Source organism: Chlorocebus sabaeus, chromosome 4, assembly GCF_047675955.1.
Source record: "Chlorocebus sabaeus isolate Y175 chromosome 4, mChlSab1.0.hap1, whole genome shotgun sequence".
Lineage (NCBI taxonomy): Eukaryota > Metazoa > Chordata > Mammalia > Primates > Cercopithecidae > Chlorocebus > Chlorocebus sabaeus.
Genome location: NC_132907.1, coordinates 27,984,819 through 27,999,845, shown reverse-complemented (window position 1 = coordinate 27,999,845; position 15,027 = coordinate 27,984,819). Strand labels below are relative to the sequence as shown.

At 45.4% G+C, this 15,027-nt stretch overlaps 1 protein-coding gene across 6 annotated transcripts in view; it reads left to right on the top strand.

The window, feature by feature from the left end:
* The window catches only part of MAST4 (microtubule associated serine/threonine kinase family member 4), a 579,655-nt gene extending 564,920 nt beyond the window's left edge, over positions 1-14,735 (top strand). For all 6 annotated transcript variants that reach the window (XM_073014718.1, XM_007974205.3, XM_073014721.1 and 3 more), the window contains 3 exons: positions 5,610-5,746; positions 7,771-7,952; positions 8,303-14,735. In XM_073014718.1, the coding sequence (XP_072870819.1) occupies positions 5,610-5,746; positions 7,771-7,952; positions 8,303-12,210 (4,227 nt within the window). In that variant the 3' untranslated portion in view covers positions 12,211-14,735. The remainder of the gene's footprint in view (positions 1-5,609; positions 5,747-7,770; positions 7,953-8,302) is intronic.
* The last annotated feature ends 292 nt before the right edge of the window (positions 14,736-15,027 follow it).

Below are 15,027 nucleotides of genomic sequence, written 5' to 3'. Positions count from 1 at the left end.
ATCATGCAGCCTCCTTCCAAATTTAACCAGTGACTCTTGAAATCAGAGTATTAAGTGACTAGTGTCAGTGCTGGGCTCCTGTGTGCCATCATTGGTTTAACAGCAGGGAAGTTGGCTGTATTATGGTACTTTAGAATGCTGTTTACACAGTGTTTTATACTTGCAAAGGACTTTACGGAATGTCATGGCACTCTTAGAGAAAGGGGGAGAAGTCCTGACAGAGGGCTGTAGGTGTATGTTTAGAACTGCATGACTACCTGTACAGTGTTTGTCTTTTGGATTATGAATATAGTAAGCATTTTCCATGTTTCATAGAATCACATTTCGTCTTGTTTACCTTCACAACTTCAAAGTGAACCTGCTATGGGTGCACTATCTTCCATGCATAGACAAACTTGTCTAAAGTCACTCAGCATCCTCGATCCGTGGAATTATAAAATGTCATGGTTATCCGGTTCAGCTCCCCACTGGCTATGTGAATCCCTGACAGTGTCCTCCTTCAGCTTCACCTCAAAGCTTTCCTGCCATGAGGAAAGCTTGTAGACAGCATCAGTCTTTCTAAAAACAACTTTATAAGTAGACCAAGGTCATTCTTCACCCACTAGCATTACAGGTGGAGATGATACTTGGCTCAGTCCTATTACCTGTTCCAATTAGCCAGGCTTAACTTCTGTGATCCAAGAAACTTTCTTCTCAACCAAGCTGCTTTTTAAGTATAGCATTAGTTTAAACCCCCAATGCATAGGAGAAGCCGTAAAACTTTACCAGCCTCTACTTCAGAAATTTCCTTTCCATGGACACTGGGGAGCTTCTGTGTACTAAAATGGGGGCCATCAAATAGCTTGATTACCATCCACCCATATTTGTCAAGCCCCTCATATGAACAGAGCCTTGTGCAAAATGCCGCAAGGGCTACACAAAAATGACATGTAAGGGCTGGGCACAGTGGCTCATGCCTGTAATCCCAGCACTTCGGGAGGCTGAGGTGGGTGGATCACAAGGTCAGGAGTTCAAGACCAGCCTGGCCAAGATGGTGAAACCCTGTCTCTACTAAAAATACAAAAATTAGCTGGGCATGGTGGTGGGCTCTTGTAATCCCAGTGAGACAGAGAATTGCTTGAACCCGGGAGGAGGAGGTTGCAGTGAGCCAAGATAGTGCCACTGCACTCCAGCCTGGGCGACAGAGTGAGATTCCGTCTCAAGAAAAAAAAAGACATATAAGCATAATAGTTAATGAGGCAAGAGCACTTGATGACTGCCACACTCTCGTCAGTGGTTTTACAGGAATAAATGCATGTAATCCAAACAGTTACCCTCTGAGGTAGGTGCTATAAATATAAATGTTCCCATTTCACAAATGAAAAAAGACAAAAGCAGAAGAAGATAACAAAGCAGCCTCAGCTTATCTGCTGGAAAGGAGCATAACGTGATTTGCACCCAGGCGGTGTAGCTCCGGAGCCTGCACTTTCCACCACAGCACACTGCTCTACATGTGAAGTCTCCAGTTGCCAGTAACTTAGGGTCTAATGTTCACAGGGGGAAACAGTGGCAATGCCAGGCTAAAATCAAAATGTTCAACTTAAGTAACAGACTATAAACATGGCAGAAGTTCCAAAAGAGGGATGGCTTTTCTCCAGGGTGGACAGGAATGGCGTCAAAGAATTGAGGGTTATCTATGCAAGGCTTTGATGGATGAGTGGCGATTCAGTATATAGTCAGGGATGCACAATAGTCTAGGCCAAATAATGAGGTGTGTAAACACAAGGACAGGATATATCAAGATTTATGAGGTATACAAGTGAACCATCAGGCCGAAGCCTGGGTTAATGTGAGGATACAGTGTGCAAGATGGCCAAGATTGGGTAGTGAAGGGGTTGAGGATGCAGGGATGCAGGGGGCCCATCCCGCATCTGTACTTTCCAGAGAAGGAAATGCAAAAGTGGTCGTTCGGTGAGTTACCCAGGACCAAACTGATAAGCTAACTTAGAGCCAGACCGAGAGAAGAAATTGGACAGCCTGACTTCTGCTATTGTATTCAATTCCAGCAACTTGAAATAATTTTCTTCACACTGTGCACCAGTCATGAAAATAGTTTAAAGTAAAAGTGAATGAATTGAACATTCAACAATCTGCCAGCTGCATTTTTGTTATTTTTTCAACAAGTGCTACAGAAATTCTCCTATATGAGGTCAGTCATTAATCAGGAGAAGTTGATTGTGGGTAAAGCGACCTAGTAAGCCACCTTGAGCAGTTCAGGTAGCACTCGCTGTTGCTGACTGGATCCACCAGGTGGCAGGCTTCACAAATCTCGCCTATCACTTTTCCATCATTTACCATTTTTGTAACCATTAATACTTCCAACCTAATTATTGTACTCTGCATCCTTTGTATCTGTATTTCCCCTTAGAGAAGTTGTCTTTGACATATGCCTGTAAGTTAAATTAATTTTCCTCTGGAACAGCCGTGTGTGGAGACAAGAAACAGAACCGGGCTTGGTCTTTATAATGGTAGGAGCATTTGTACTGAGTCTAGTGATGTGCTGTCATTTAGCAAGCCCTGGTCTTCACTATTTTCTGATGATAAGTATGTTGAGGATTTATATGTGTCTCATATAATTTTATATGTTGATGGCTCCTTCATTTTATCTTGACAGTCTTATACTTTGACCATGCCACATGTCAATCAAGTGCCTCTTTCCCTCACCACCATTCATTAAGTACCAGCTACGCACTGTGCCAGGCTCAGGAGAGGTGGAGAGGACTGGGGGGCATTCCCTTCCTACAGGGAGCGGGGTTTGGTAGGAGGAGCATTGGGGGTGAGCAGCAAGAGAGCCAGCGTGGGCTCTTCCACTGGACTCTCAGTGACCTTGGGAAACAAGAGCCTCGTTGTCTCAGAACCCGTTTTCTTCATCTGCAAAGGAAGGATGACAAACTATTCCAGGCCATGAGGGTAAAACAAACAACCCTTATGACTTGTTTATGAAAATACATTTAGAGAATATATATGAAAATGGTTTAAAAATAAATATATGCTTTTAAAATGCCAGGCAGCATTGTTAGTCACGTATGGCTAGAGATATAGAAGTCAATCCTGAATTTATTAGAAAAGAGCAGAACTGGATTCCAGCTCAGGTGGCACACATGATAGAACAGCCCCAGCGATCATTGTGGTTCTGCGCGTCCACTCTCTGCATATGGAAGAGGACTGAAGGAACATCAGTGACACAGGAGCTCACCATGCTTGTTGCCCCTTTCCTTCACCATAGGAAATACTAAAATTTCAGCATGGCCTCAATTTGTGAAGAGAAGACCCCACTCCAAAAAACCTTCAATGATAGACCTTACATACTTACAAAATGATTTTTCTCATTAAAGAACAAATAAAATGCAATCTCTACTATCAGATAAAGGTTTATTTTTAATGTTTTGGTGCTTGCATAAAGAATGTTTATTATTTTGCAATAGAAAACAAAATAAACTTTTTTCTCTTGTTGAAGTTAAAGCCCTCTTTCCCTAAAATATTTTCTGCAAATATGGCATTAAGTATGAAAATATATTGTTTTAAACATACACAGAATTCTAAGTCAGCTGTGGTTGTGCGCTCCTATAATCCCAGCTACTCAGAGGGTGAGGCAGGAGGATTGCTTGAGCCCAGGAGTTCGAGGCTGCCGTGAGCTGTGATCACACCACTGCACTCCAACCTGGGCAAAAGAGCAAGATCCCATCTCAAAAAAATTTTTTTAATTAAAAAAAATTAAAGAACTCTAAAACAAATAATAAAATACTAAGACCTTCCAATATTAAACTGGATGTAAGACTGAATAAATCATTTCTTAAAGAAATACAAATAACCAAACTAAATAAGGGACAACATCAAACCGTATAAGAATTTAAACATAAAAAATCATCGGCTGGGCATGGTAGCTCACACCTGTAATCCCAGCACTTTGGGAGGCCAAGGAAGGCAGATTGCCTGAGGTCAGGAGTTTAAGACCAACCTGACCAACATGGAGAAATCCCGTCTTTACTAAAAATACAAAATTAGCCAGGCCTGGTGGCACATGCCTGTAATCCCAGCTACCTGGGAGACTGAGGCAGGAGAATCGCTTGAACCTGGGAGGCAGATGTTGCAGTGAGCCGAGATCGTGCCATTGCACTCCAGCCTGGGCAACAAGAGCGAAACTGTGTCTCAAAAAACAAAAAAAAGAAAACAATAGCAGTAAGGAAATATTACATAATTTTGATTCACCCATCTGATAGGCTATATTGCGCAGCCAGTAAAAATCATGTTTTTAAAGGTTATTTAATGATAAAGGGAAACTTTTTCCAAATTATATAATACACAATGAAAAAGCAACATAAAGATGTAAATAAACTGAGATTTAAATTAGTTATAAAGCATGTGTACATGTGTACCTATTTACACATGCGTGAGAAAAGACGAACAGGAAATATACTGAAATATGACTAGTGGTTGGGTGGTAAGCTTCTCAATGTTTTTTTTATACTTCCCTATTGTCGTCTTACTGTAGCATGGATTACTTCCCAAATCAAGGGGGAAAGTAGATGCTATCTTTAAGACAGTCATTCCCTGTCTTTTCCGTCCTCTGCTGCCACCATACCTAACTCCCCCTAACTCCCCTTCACTTGGTACCACCTTGAGCTGAGCTCTAGGTATCTTCCAAGCATGGGCCTTTAGAAAGATCCTTTTCCTTGTACCTCTTGTACTTTCATGGTAATCGGGGCCATCTGTGACCTTGAAAAGACAGGTTTACCCCCTGGTTATTATGAAATTCAAGAAGGGTAATTAATGCCAGGGACTACTCACCTGCCCTGGGCCCCCCCTTGGCCTGACTGCTGACTCTATACTCAGTTTCCCTAGAGGCTGCCCAGCAAGCCCCTTCCCAGGATTGAGAGAAAGGACACCAAAACTCACTAGAAATTACCTTACCCTGTATGACCTGGTTAAAAAGATGTTTCCCACTGGCTGGCATAAATATTTCAGTTCTGCAAACTGACAGGTTTTATGGTGATAGAAAAGAAGCCTTTTAAAATAATTCAAATTAAAAGTCTCATTCGGTTTTGTTACTCTACAATTTTTAGGCCAAAGGAAAAATACAAAAAGGAGAAAAAAGAAAAATCAACCAAGAGCAGCCAGCCACTGGGCACACTACTACTTAACACTTGTGGAAGAAGTAGTTACCTTGTTTATAGTGTTCTTTCCTTGTGTTGCACTGGGTACAAAAGGCTTTACAGACTTGCTCTCATGTGGTCCTCAAATGAGCTCCAGGAGACAGGTAGGATTATATTGTTAATTGGTACAGGAAGTTGAGGTGTAGGGAGGGTAGCAGCCTGCTAAGGGCACAGAGCCTGGATTTGAACTGAGATCTGTGGACCCCAGAGCTCACCCTCTTAAAGAACCTTCGTATTTTGCCTTCCACCCAGTTTGTATTCTGGCAGGACTTCTTTGATTGAAGGGTTATATAGAAACAGAAGGCCTTTTATATGTATGCTCCTTTCTATTTGTATTTGTCTACAAATCTCTCATCTCTGTTCCGATCTTGCTTCATCACAGCATTTCCCTTTAATACCACCTCATCTTTTCTATAGAGTGGGAATAAGGTGTCAATCACTACTACCCCATTTGAAAACACATCCATCAAAACTGGACCAGCCAGGAGAAACAGCTATAAGAGCCGGATGGTGAGGCGGAGCAAGAAATCCAAGAAGAAAGAAAGTCTCGAAAGGTTAGTAAAATCAGTATTCTTTTTAAGTTTGGTGTATACCTATGTTGGGGAAAAGTTACCCCTTAATTAAATGCTTACATATGAAGATCTATTTTTCTGTGAGAAATTTTATGTTATGGTTCACATATATGTATACATTAAAGTCCATATTCATAATAGCATTAATTTCCATGGTAAAAGGATTTACATATTTACATTGTAGAAGGATTCAGATTGTTTTTTATCATGTGTGAATGTCAGGAAAAGCCCTTTGCTGTTTTTTAAGCCTCTTCACTTGATTTCAGTTGAGTTGGATTGAGGAACTGGATCTTCAGGTGGTTTTTAACATGAAATCTACATTTAAAATGTCCTTTACATTATCAAAAAACAAACAGTTGCTATTTTTAAAATGCCACGTATTCTAAAATAACCATATCTTTAAAGATTCCAAATAAGCCTAGAAATAAAAGGGCTTTGTTTTACTCACTGAAAAACAAACTAGCTTATATACTTCTGTAGCCTGGGAAGCACCGATCAGTATCTTTTTGTGCTGCTTGCAGACACTAGCAAGATGTATGTGTTTCTGGCAGGGCTGTTTCTTTCTAGGCAACTCTCTGGATGTGCCTCCTTTGCAATGCCACAGCATTTCTTCTTTACCCAATTGGACCTGATGAGTCACATCATATTAAAAAGATTTTTGATGATAGAAATGTAGAAAAACAAGCAAACGAAAAACCATGTATTAACTCTGGGGGGAAACAATAATGTTATACAAGAAAGGAACAGAATTATGTTTCATATGGCCCAGCTGTGAACAATATTTATAACTTAAAATGCAATATTGGCTATTTTTCTAACCAAAAATTTTGCTTTCACTATATTGGGAAGAGTAGAAAAGGGGAAATATATTTGGTTGCAAGGTAGAAGGGTGTTGTGTAAGAGCTTACTTATCATCTTTTCATAGTAGGAAATCAACAGATAATTTCTAAAACTGAAAAACTAAAAAATAGCAGTGTACAAACATTTAGCAATATGTAGACAAATGGGAGAAAAAACAGGTAAAAGAATACAAAGCGACTTCTTTGGGGAGTAGAGAAAAACTCCAGTGGAGCAGTTGCTGTTTTTCGTTGTACATTTATAGAACTATTTGACTTTTTCACCCAAGTACATTTATTACTTTGATTAAAATTACACACACACCAGTTCTTCTCTTTATCATTATGCTTTACATTTTGGCTGTGCTTTACATCATTTAGAAAAGATTGTTTCAAAGGCTGGCAACCAGAAACTTTCTGTTTTAAGCTCACGTGGAGTGGGTTAGATCTTACCATATGTAGACTTATATGGTAAAAGAACTCTGCACAGCCCGATGCCCTACTAAGCTGTCAGAAGCTGTGCTTTTTGCCTTAAGATGTGCTCGTTGAGTACCAAGTCTACATTTACTTCTGCTGCAGTACAGTGTCTGCTGCCCTGCTGATACGATACGCTTCAACTTCGCCTTTCTCGGTTTTTCTATGTCATTGTACAGCCTGCATTGTTGTTAGGAATATTCAAGAGCCCACAATGGAATAAGCACAGCAAATAGCCCTTCATTGGCCTCTGCCTAGCCTATCACCATTAAATAATTTGATTTCCAGTACAATGGTTTTGCTTCCAGAGGTTTACTTTGTATTATCTCTTAGTTAAATGGTGTCCATATATTTAGGGGTAGGTACTCAGAAGCTTTCAAGCAAAGAACATCCTCCTCATAAACCTAACAAGTAAATGAATGTATTTTAAATACATTTTATATCTTTCCTATTTTCCCAACTCTTCTTAAGTGTTTGGAATTGAGAGAGCCTCCACTGTCTACTATCAAATGCTCTTCCTTTACATGCTGTAAGAAAGTTTCTAATAGGAAAGTGGTGTTCCGCTCTTTAACAGAATCTACTGTTGTATGCCTGTCCCTCACACGGAGTTATTGAACTAAGCACACTGGTATTTTGGGGAGGCAGGAGTAGTTCTGAAAGAAGACTCTGAACAATTTTTTCCTGTTTTTGCTCTAGGAGGAGATCTCTTTTCAAAAAGCTAGCCAAGCAGCCTTCTCCTTTACTCCACACCAGCCGAAGTTTCTCCTGCTTGAACAGATCCCTGTCGTCGGGCGAGAGCCTCCCAGGTTCCCCCACTCATAGCTTGTCTCCCCGGTCTCCAACACCAAGCTACCGCTCCACCCCTGACTTCCCATCTGGTGAGTGAGTCTCCTGGTCTAAACAGCAGAGGGGAGGAGGTAAAGTCATGTGAGGTCCCAAAAAACATGAAGCTTGTTCCAGCTGAAAGAAAGCAGGTTGAAGGTATAAATTATAAAGACAGATTTAAAGAGAGGTCATAAGATGTGGCTATTCTGACCAATCAAATAAGAAGTTGGGGACTAAACCTTGGTGTGGAGGGGTTTATCTGAAAAGTGTTTATTCCACTAGTTAAATGCTGAGACAATTTGCTGACCTTACCTGGCCTTACCTAATACAGTCTGGGCTACAACCGTGGAAAAAAGGGGAAAATGACCATGGATATTCACAGCCTTCTGTTTTCCACCCACAGGTACTAATTCCTCCCAGAGCAGCTCCCCTAGTTCTAGTGCCCCTAATTCTCCGGCAGGGTCCGGGCACATCCGGCCCAGCACTCTCCACGGTCTGGCACCCAAACTGGGCGGGCAGCGGTACCGGTCCGGAAGGCGAAAGTCGGCCGGCAACATCCCACTGTCCCCGCTGGCCCGGACGCCCTCTCCAACCCCGCAACCCACCTCCCCGCAGCGGTCACCATCCCCTCTTCTGGGACACTCACTGGGCAATTCCAAGATTGCGCAAGCCTTTCCCAGCAAGATGCACTCCCCGCCCACCATCGTCAGACACATCGTGAGGCCCAAGAGTGCGGAGCCGCCCAGGTCCCCGCTGCTCAAGCGCGTGCAGTCCGAGGAGAAGCTGTCGCCCTCTTACGGCAGTGACAAGAAGCACCTGTGCTCCCGCAAGCACAGCCTGGAGGTGACCCAAGAGGAGGTACAGCGGGAGCAGTCCCAGCGGGAGGCGCAGCTGCAGAGCCTGGATGAGAACGTGTGCGACGCGCCACCACTGAGCCGCGCCCGGCCCGTGGAGCAAGGCTGCCTGAAACGCCCGGTCTCCCGGAAGCTGGGCCGCCAGGAGTCTGTGGATGACCTGGACCGCGACAAGCTGAAGGCCAAGGTGGTGGTGAAGAAGCCAGATGGCTTCCCAGAGAAACAGGAATCCCACCAGAAATCCCATGGACCCGGGAGTGATTTGGAAAACCTTGCTCTGTTTAAGCTGGAAGAGAGAGAGAAGAAAATCTATCCGAAGGCTGTGGAAAGGTCAAGTCTCTTTGAAAACAAAGCGGCTATGCAGGAGGCGCCACCGCTGGGCAGTCTGCTGAAGGACGCTCTTCACAAGCAGGCCAGCGTGCGTGCCAGCGAGGGTGCGACCTCGGATGGCCCGGTGCCTGTGGAGCACGGCCAGGGTGGCGGGGACTTCAGACGGGCCCCTGCTCCTGGCACCCTCCAGGATGGTCTTTGCCACTCCCTCGACAGGGGCATCTCCGGGAAGGGGGAAGGCACGGAGAAGGCCCCCCAGGCCAAGGAGCTTCTCCGATGTGAAAAGTTAGACAGCAAGCTGGCCAACATCGATTACCTCCGAAAGAAAATGTCACTTGAGGACAAAGAGGACAACCTCTGCCCTGTGCTGAAGCCCAAGATGACAGCTAGCACCCACGAATGCCTGCCGGGGAACCCCGTCCGACCCATGGGTGGGCAGCAGGAGCCCCCACCAGCTTCTGAGAGCCGAGCTTTTGTTGGCAGCACCCATGCAGCTCAGATGAGCGCCGTCTCTTTCGTTCCCCTCAAGGCCTTAACAGGCCGGGTGGACAGTGGAACGGAGAAGCCTGGCTTGGTTGCTCCTGAGTCCCCTGTTAGGAAGAGCCCCTCCGAGTATAAGCTGGAAGGTAGGTCTGTCTCATGCCTGAAGCCGATTGAGGGCACTCTGGACATTGCTCTCCTGTCGGGACCTCAGGCCTCCAAGACAGAACTGCTTTCCCCGGAGTCTGCACAGAGCCCTAGCCCAAGTGGTGATGTGAGGCCCTCTGTGCCACCAGCTCTCCCCAACAGCAGTGGGAAAAGGAGTGATACCACCAGTGCGAGAGAGCTTTCTCCTTCCAGCCTAAAGATGAATAAATCCTACCTGCTCGAGCCTCGGTTCCTGCCCCCCAGCCGGGGTCTCCAGAATTCACCAGCAGTTTCCCTGCCTGACCCAGAGTTAAAGAGGGACAGGAAAGGTCCCCATCCTACTGCCAGGAGCCCCGCAACAGTCATGGAAAGCAATCCCCAACAGAGAGAGAGCAGCTCCCCCAGATGCCAAGACCACACCACCGACCCCAAGCTTCTGACCTGCCTGGGGCAGAACCTCCACAGCGTTGACTTGGCCAGGCCACGCTGCCCGCTCCCACCTGAAGCTTCCCCCTCAAGGGAGAAGCCAGGCCTTAGGGAATCGTCTGAAAGAGGCCCTTCCACAGTCAGAAGCGAGCGCTCTGCTGCGAGGACTGACATACGCAGAGAGCCCTCCATGGAACTGTGCTCTTCAGAAACTGTGAAAACCAGTGACAACTCCAAAAACCTCCTCTCTCTGGGCAGGACCCACCCAGATTTCTATACACAGACCCAGGCCATGGAGAAAGCATGGGCGCCGGATGGGAAAACGAACCACAAAGATGGCCCAGATGAAGCGAGGCCCCCGCTCAGAGATGACAACTCTGTGCACTCAGCTGGAATTTCCTGTGAGAAGGAGCTAGGCAAGGTGAGGCGTGGCGTGGAACCCAAGCCCGAAGCCCTTCCTGCCAGGCGGTCTCTGCAGCCACCTGGAATTGAGAGTGAGAAGAGTGAAAAGCTCTCCAGTTTCCCATCTTTGCAGAAAGATGGTGCCAAGGAACCTGAAAGGAAGGAGCAGCCTCTACAAAGGCATCCCAGCAGTATCCCTCCGCCCCCTCTGACCTCCAAAGACCTGCCCAGCCCGGCTGCCAGGCAGCATTGCAGTTCCCCAAGCCACGCTTCTGGCAGAGAGCCGGGGGCCAAGCCCAGCACTGCAGAGCCCAGCCCGAGCCCCCAGGACCCTCCCAAGCCTGTTGCTGCGCCCAGTGAAAATAGCAGCCACAAGCCCCGGCCTGGCCCTGACCCGGGCCCTCCAAAGTCTAAGCTCCCCGACCGGTCCCTCTCCTCTCAGAAGCCAAGTGTTGGGGCCACAAAGGGCAAAGAGCCTGCCACTCAGTCCCTCGGCGGCGGTAGCAGAGAAGGGAAGGCCCACAGTAAGAGTGGGCTGGATGTGTTTCCTGTCACCCCAGGCTCCCAGAACAAAGCCAGCGATGGAATTGGCCAGGGACAAAGTGGGCCCTCTGTCCCGCTGCGCACTGACAGGGGTCCTCTAGACACCAAGCCACAGTCCACCAGTGGTGGGCGGCCCCTCGAGGTGCTGGAGAAGCCCGTGCATTTGCCAAGGTCGGGACACCCAGGGCCTAGTGAGACAGGGGACCAGAAACTGTCCACTGTCGGTGAAAAGCAAACCCTGTCCCCAAAGCACCCCAAACCATCCACTGTGAAAGACTGCCCCACCCTGTGCAAACAGACAGACAACAGACAGACAGACAAAAGCCTGAGTCAGCCGGCCGCCACCACCACCGACAGAAGGGCGGAAGGGAAGAAATGCACCGAAGCACTTTATGCTCCCGCAGAGGGCGACAAGGTCAAGGCCGACATTTCCTTTGCGCAAAGCGAGGCCCGGTTGAAAGGCGCGGAGCGGCCAGCCGCGGGGTTGGGGAAGGGTTTCCCTGAGGCCAGAGGGAAAGGGCCCGGTCCCCAGAAGCCACCGACGGAGGCAGACAAGCCCAGCGGCATGAAACGCTCCCCCTCAGCCACCGGGCAGAGTTCTTTCCGATCCACGGCCCTCCCTGAAAAGTCTCTGAGCTGCTCCTCCAGCTTCCCTGAAACCAGGACCGGAGTTAGAGAGGCCTCTACAGCCAGCAGCGACACCTCTTCTGCCAAGGCTGCCGGGGGCGCGCTGGAGCCTCCAGCCCCCAGCAACAGGGACCATAGGAAGGCTCAGCCTGCGGGGGAGGGCCGAACCCACATGACAAAGAGTGACTCCCTGCCCTCCTTCCGGGTCTCCACCCTGGCTCTAGAGTCACACCACCCCGACCCAAACACCGTGGGCGGAGCCAGCCACCGGGACAGGGCGCTCTCGGTGACTGCCACCGTAGGGGAAACCAAAGGGAAGGACCCTGCCCCAGCCCAGCCTCCCCCAACTAGAAAACAGAACGTGGGCAGAGACGTGACCAAGCCATCCCCAGCCCCAAACACTGACCGCCCCATCTCCCTTTCTAATGAGAAGGACTTTGTGGTACGGCAGAGGCGGGGGAAAGAGAGTTTGCGTAGCAGCCCTCACAAAAAGGCCTTGTAACGGGGCAGGCCCCGGGGCAGGACTGTGGAGACCCGTCCTGAACGGGCGACTGTCTTGACTACCTTTCAAAACCAGCACTGTGTGGGAATGTCCGCCAGGCAGAGCTCGGAGCCTCATTGAGAAAGGGGAGAGAGAAAGACAAAGAGAGGACCTTCTTCCAGATGCCTTCCCAGTTGTAACCGGTAAAACTGTTACCAGATAGTGTTTGTACAAAAGCAACAACAAAAAAAATTACCTTTACAGTTGAGGGTTGTTGAGGAAAAAGATTTTCTCTGTAAATATATACACCGTGTTTGGTTTGGGATGTAGAGTCTATACCTGGCTGCTGATTACGTCGTTTACTACAGCATTTTTTAAATAAGATTTTTGATTTACCATTTATCATAATGTAGTAATGAAGCAAAGTGGTCAAAACTGGGTGTGTGTGACCAGAGATACACCCATATTCGTGTATATACACATCCACCTACATGTTTTGGTCTGTGGTTTAAGAGACTATTTCAAGGTTCCATTTTTGTAAGCTAAAACATTCTAAGTAAAGATGGAAGAAAGCCCTAAACACAGTAGATTGTGAGTTTTTACATGTATTTTAACCGGAGTTTCTGATAGTACTGTATCTGGCTACCTATATTTCCAGATCTAAAGCAAGAACTACTCTAAGTACTGCATTTGGAATCCTCCTCCATTAGGAATGGCCAGGACAAGTGGAGCTAGCCATTTTCATTACATGGCCATCCCAATGGACACTGGATCCCTGGTCCAACTGTCTTAACAGGCCGGTTGTGCCTGTCTGTGGATGTGGATGTCTGGCCTTCACCTGAGGTAGAGCGGGGACTATAAACACACATCAACTTTCTTTCTATTTGCTTTCTTTTCCTTCTTTTCAAACTCTTAAACTTAGGCCTTTATGCTGTAAGTGACTAGTCCAAGAAGCACACATTTAGTAGTAGTCCTGCACCAGCTCTGCTCTTGAATAAAAAGGAATATTACTGGCTGCACCCAAATCTTCTAGTACTTAAGTCAAGTAATAAGCATCAGGCATTGGAAGAGGTTTTAAATTTGCTTTTTTGAGGAAAAGAACTGGGGGTAGATTTTGGCATCGTAGCATATCGATTAAGGAATAATCAGGACATCAGATACATTTTAATACATAGCTGGGGCCTTACGTTGTAGATGAAGCTTGCTGTTTTTAGCAAGTTCCTGGGTTTCACATTCATTTCTGATGCATCTAGTAGCTCCATACATTTCATAACCTGATCTCTTTATTTGTATGCAAAAAATACTGTCTTAATACGGAGCAGCATTTTTGTAACAAAGAGACTGGCTGGAGCTATTTGGTGCTTGAATGTGACCATCCTTTTTACTTTTGCTAAGCCTTATTTAAATTTTGTATACCGTGGAATACGTAGAATTTGTCAAATCATTTTAGTGCTGAAGGTTTTTGATTTTTGTTTTTGTTGTTGCAGTTTCTTTGGTGGCTTGTTTTGTATTGTAAGATGGCACTTGCTGATATAAGTACTAAGGCACTAAGAGAAAATACAGATAAGTATTTATAAGATGCTTGGGAACCATAGCAGAATTTTTTGTTTGGTTTTGCAAGAGAAAAAAATTACCAATAAATAACTAATTTACCACCCAAACTCTCTTGGGGATGTCTTAGTATCTTCAGACTATAAAATTGTTCATCTAAGCACAGCATCATCTTACGGCCCTATGGATTGTAAATCTTCTAGTGAGGCTGTAAACTCCACTCTGAAAACAAAGGCATAACTTAACCGACTGCTCAGTTGTCCTTCATTGTAAAATGAATTGGCATTGGGAAAAAGGAAAAAAACAACAAAAGAAAAAAGAAAAAAGCCTCCTCCTTGCCCCTAATTTTTTTTTCCATATGGTTTTAGCCATTCCCCATCACTACATTGTGAAGCTATAAAAAATACATATATATACTTTACAAGAGTTTAAATGAATTTCAAAACTGGTCTCAACGTTTATAATACGTATCTGTGTTTGACAGTTGTCATAACCCAATCCTACACTCAGCCATCGGGACAGGTCTATTGGGGAGATAGTTCATGGTTTACAAGCCTTTACTTTTTAACTGTCCAATTTCCTTTAAAGCACAACTAGCTATTTGTTTACAAATGATATTTTTATGTATATTTTGTATAGCGTATCATCATTTTGCCAAATACGTTTTTCATTATGAATGAGTAAAGAGTACTTAAGGTTGCATTCATGTATTACATGTTTGTTGTTGTAAACCTCTCCAATCAGCTGGTAGAAATTCTCCTCATTGTGTTCTATTTGGTCGGTCTCTGTATGATTGTAGGATGTGCTCCTTGGTAGTACTCCCAGCTGTAGATTTACCAGCTTAAAAGTTTGTTAGGATCTGTGCAATAAAGTGTTTGCAGTCTTATTTTCTCTAAGAAATTCCTTATGGATGTCATAATTGTTGTATATGGAACAAAGTATTTATACTTATGCAGTTGCATAACATTGAAATAAAAATTTAGCATGAAAGATAATGACTCGTAAGTTTTTTTCTAATATATACATTCCACCTCCAAAAAAGATTACTGATTATTACTCTGGTATTATGGAAAGGATGGGCTTTTGCAGATTACTTTTTGCTGAGTGGAACAGTTTGCCTTCTTTTCTTTTTAAATGTACACAAATATTCTTCAGCATTAAGTCCTTTAACTGGGCATAGTGGTGCTTACCTGTAGTCCTAGCTACTTGGGAGTCTTAAGGCAGGAAGATGGCTTCAGCTGAGGAGCTGGAGACCAACTTGGGCAACATAGACCCTATCTCTACAAA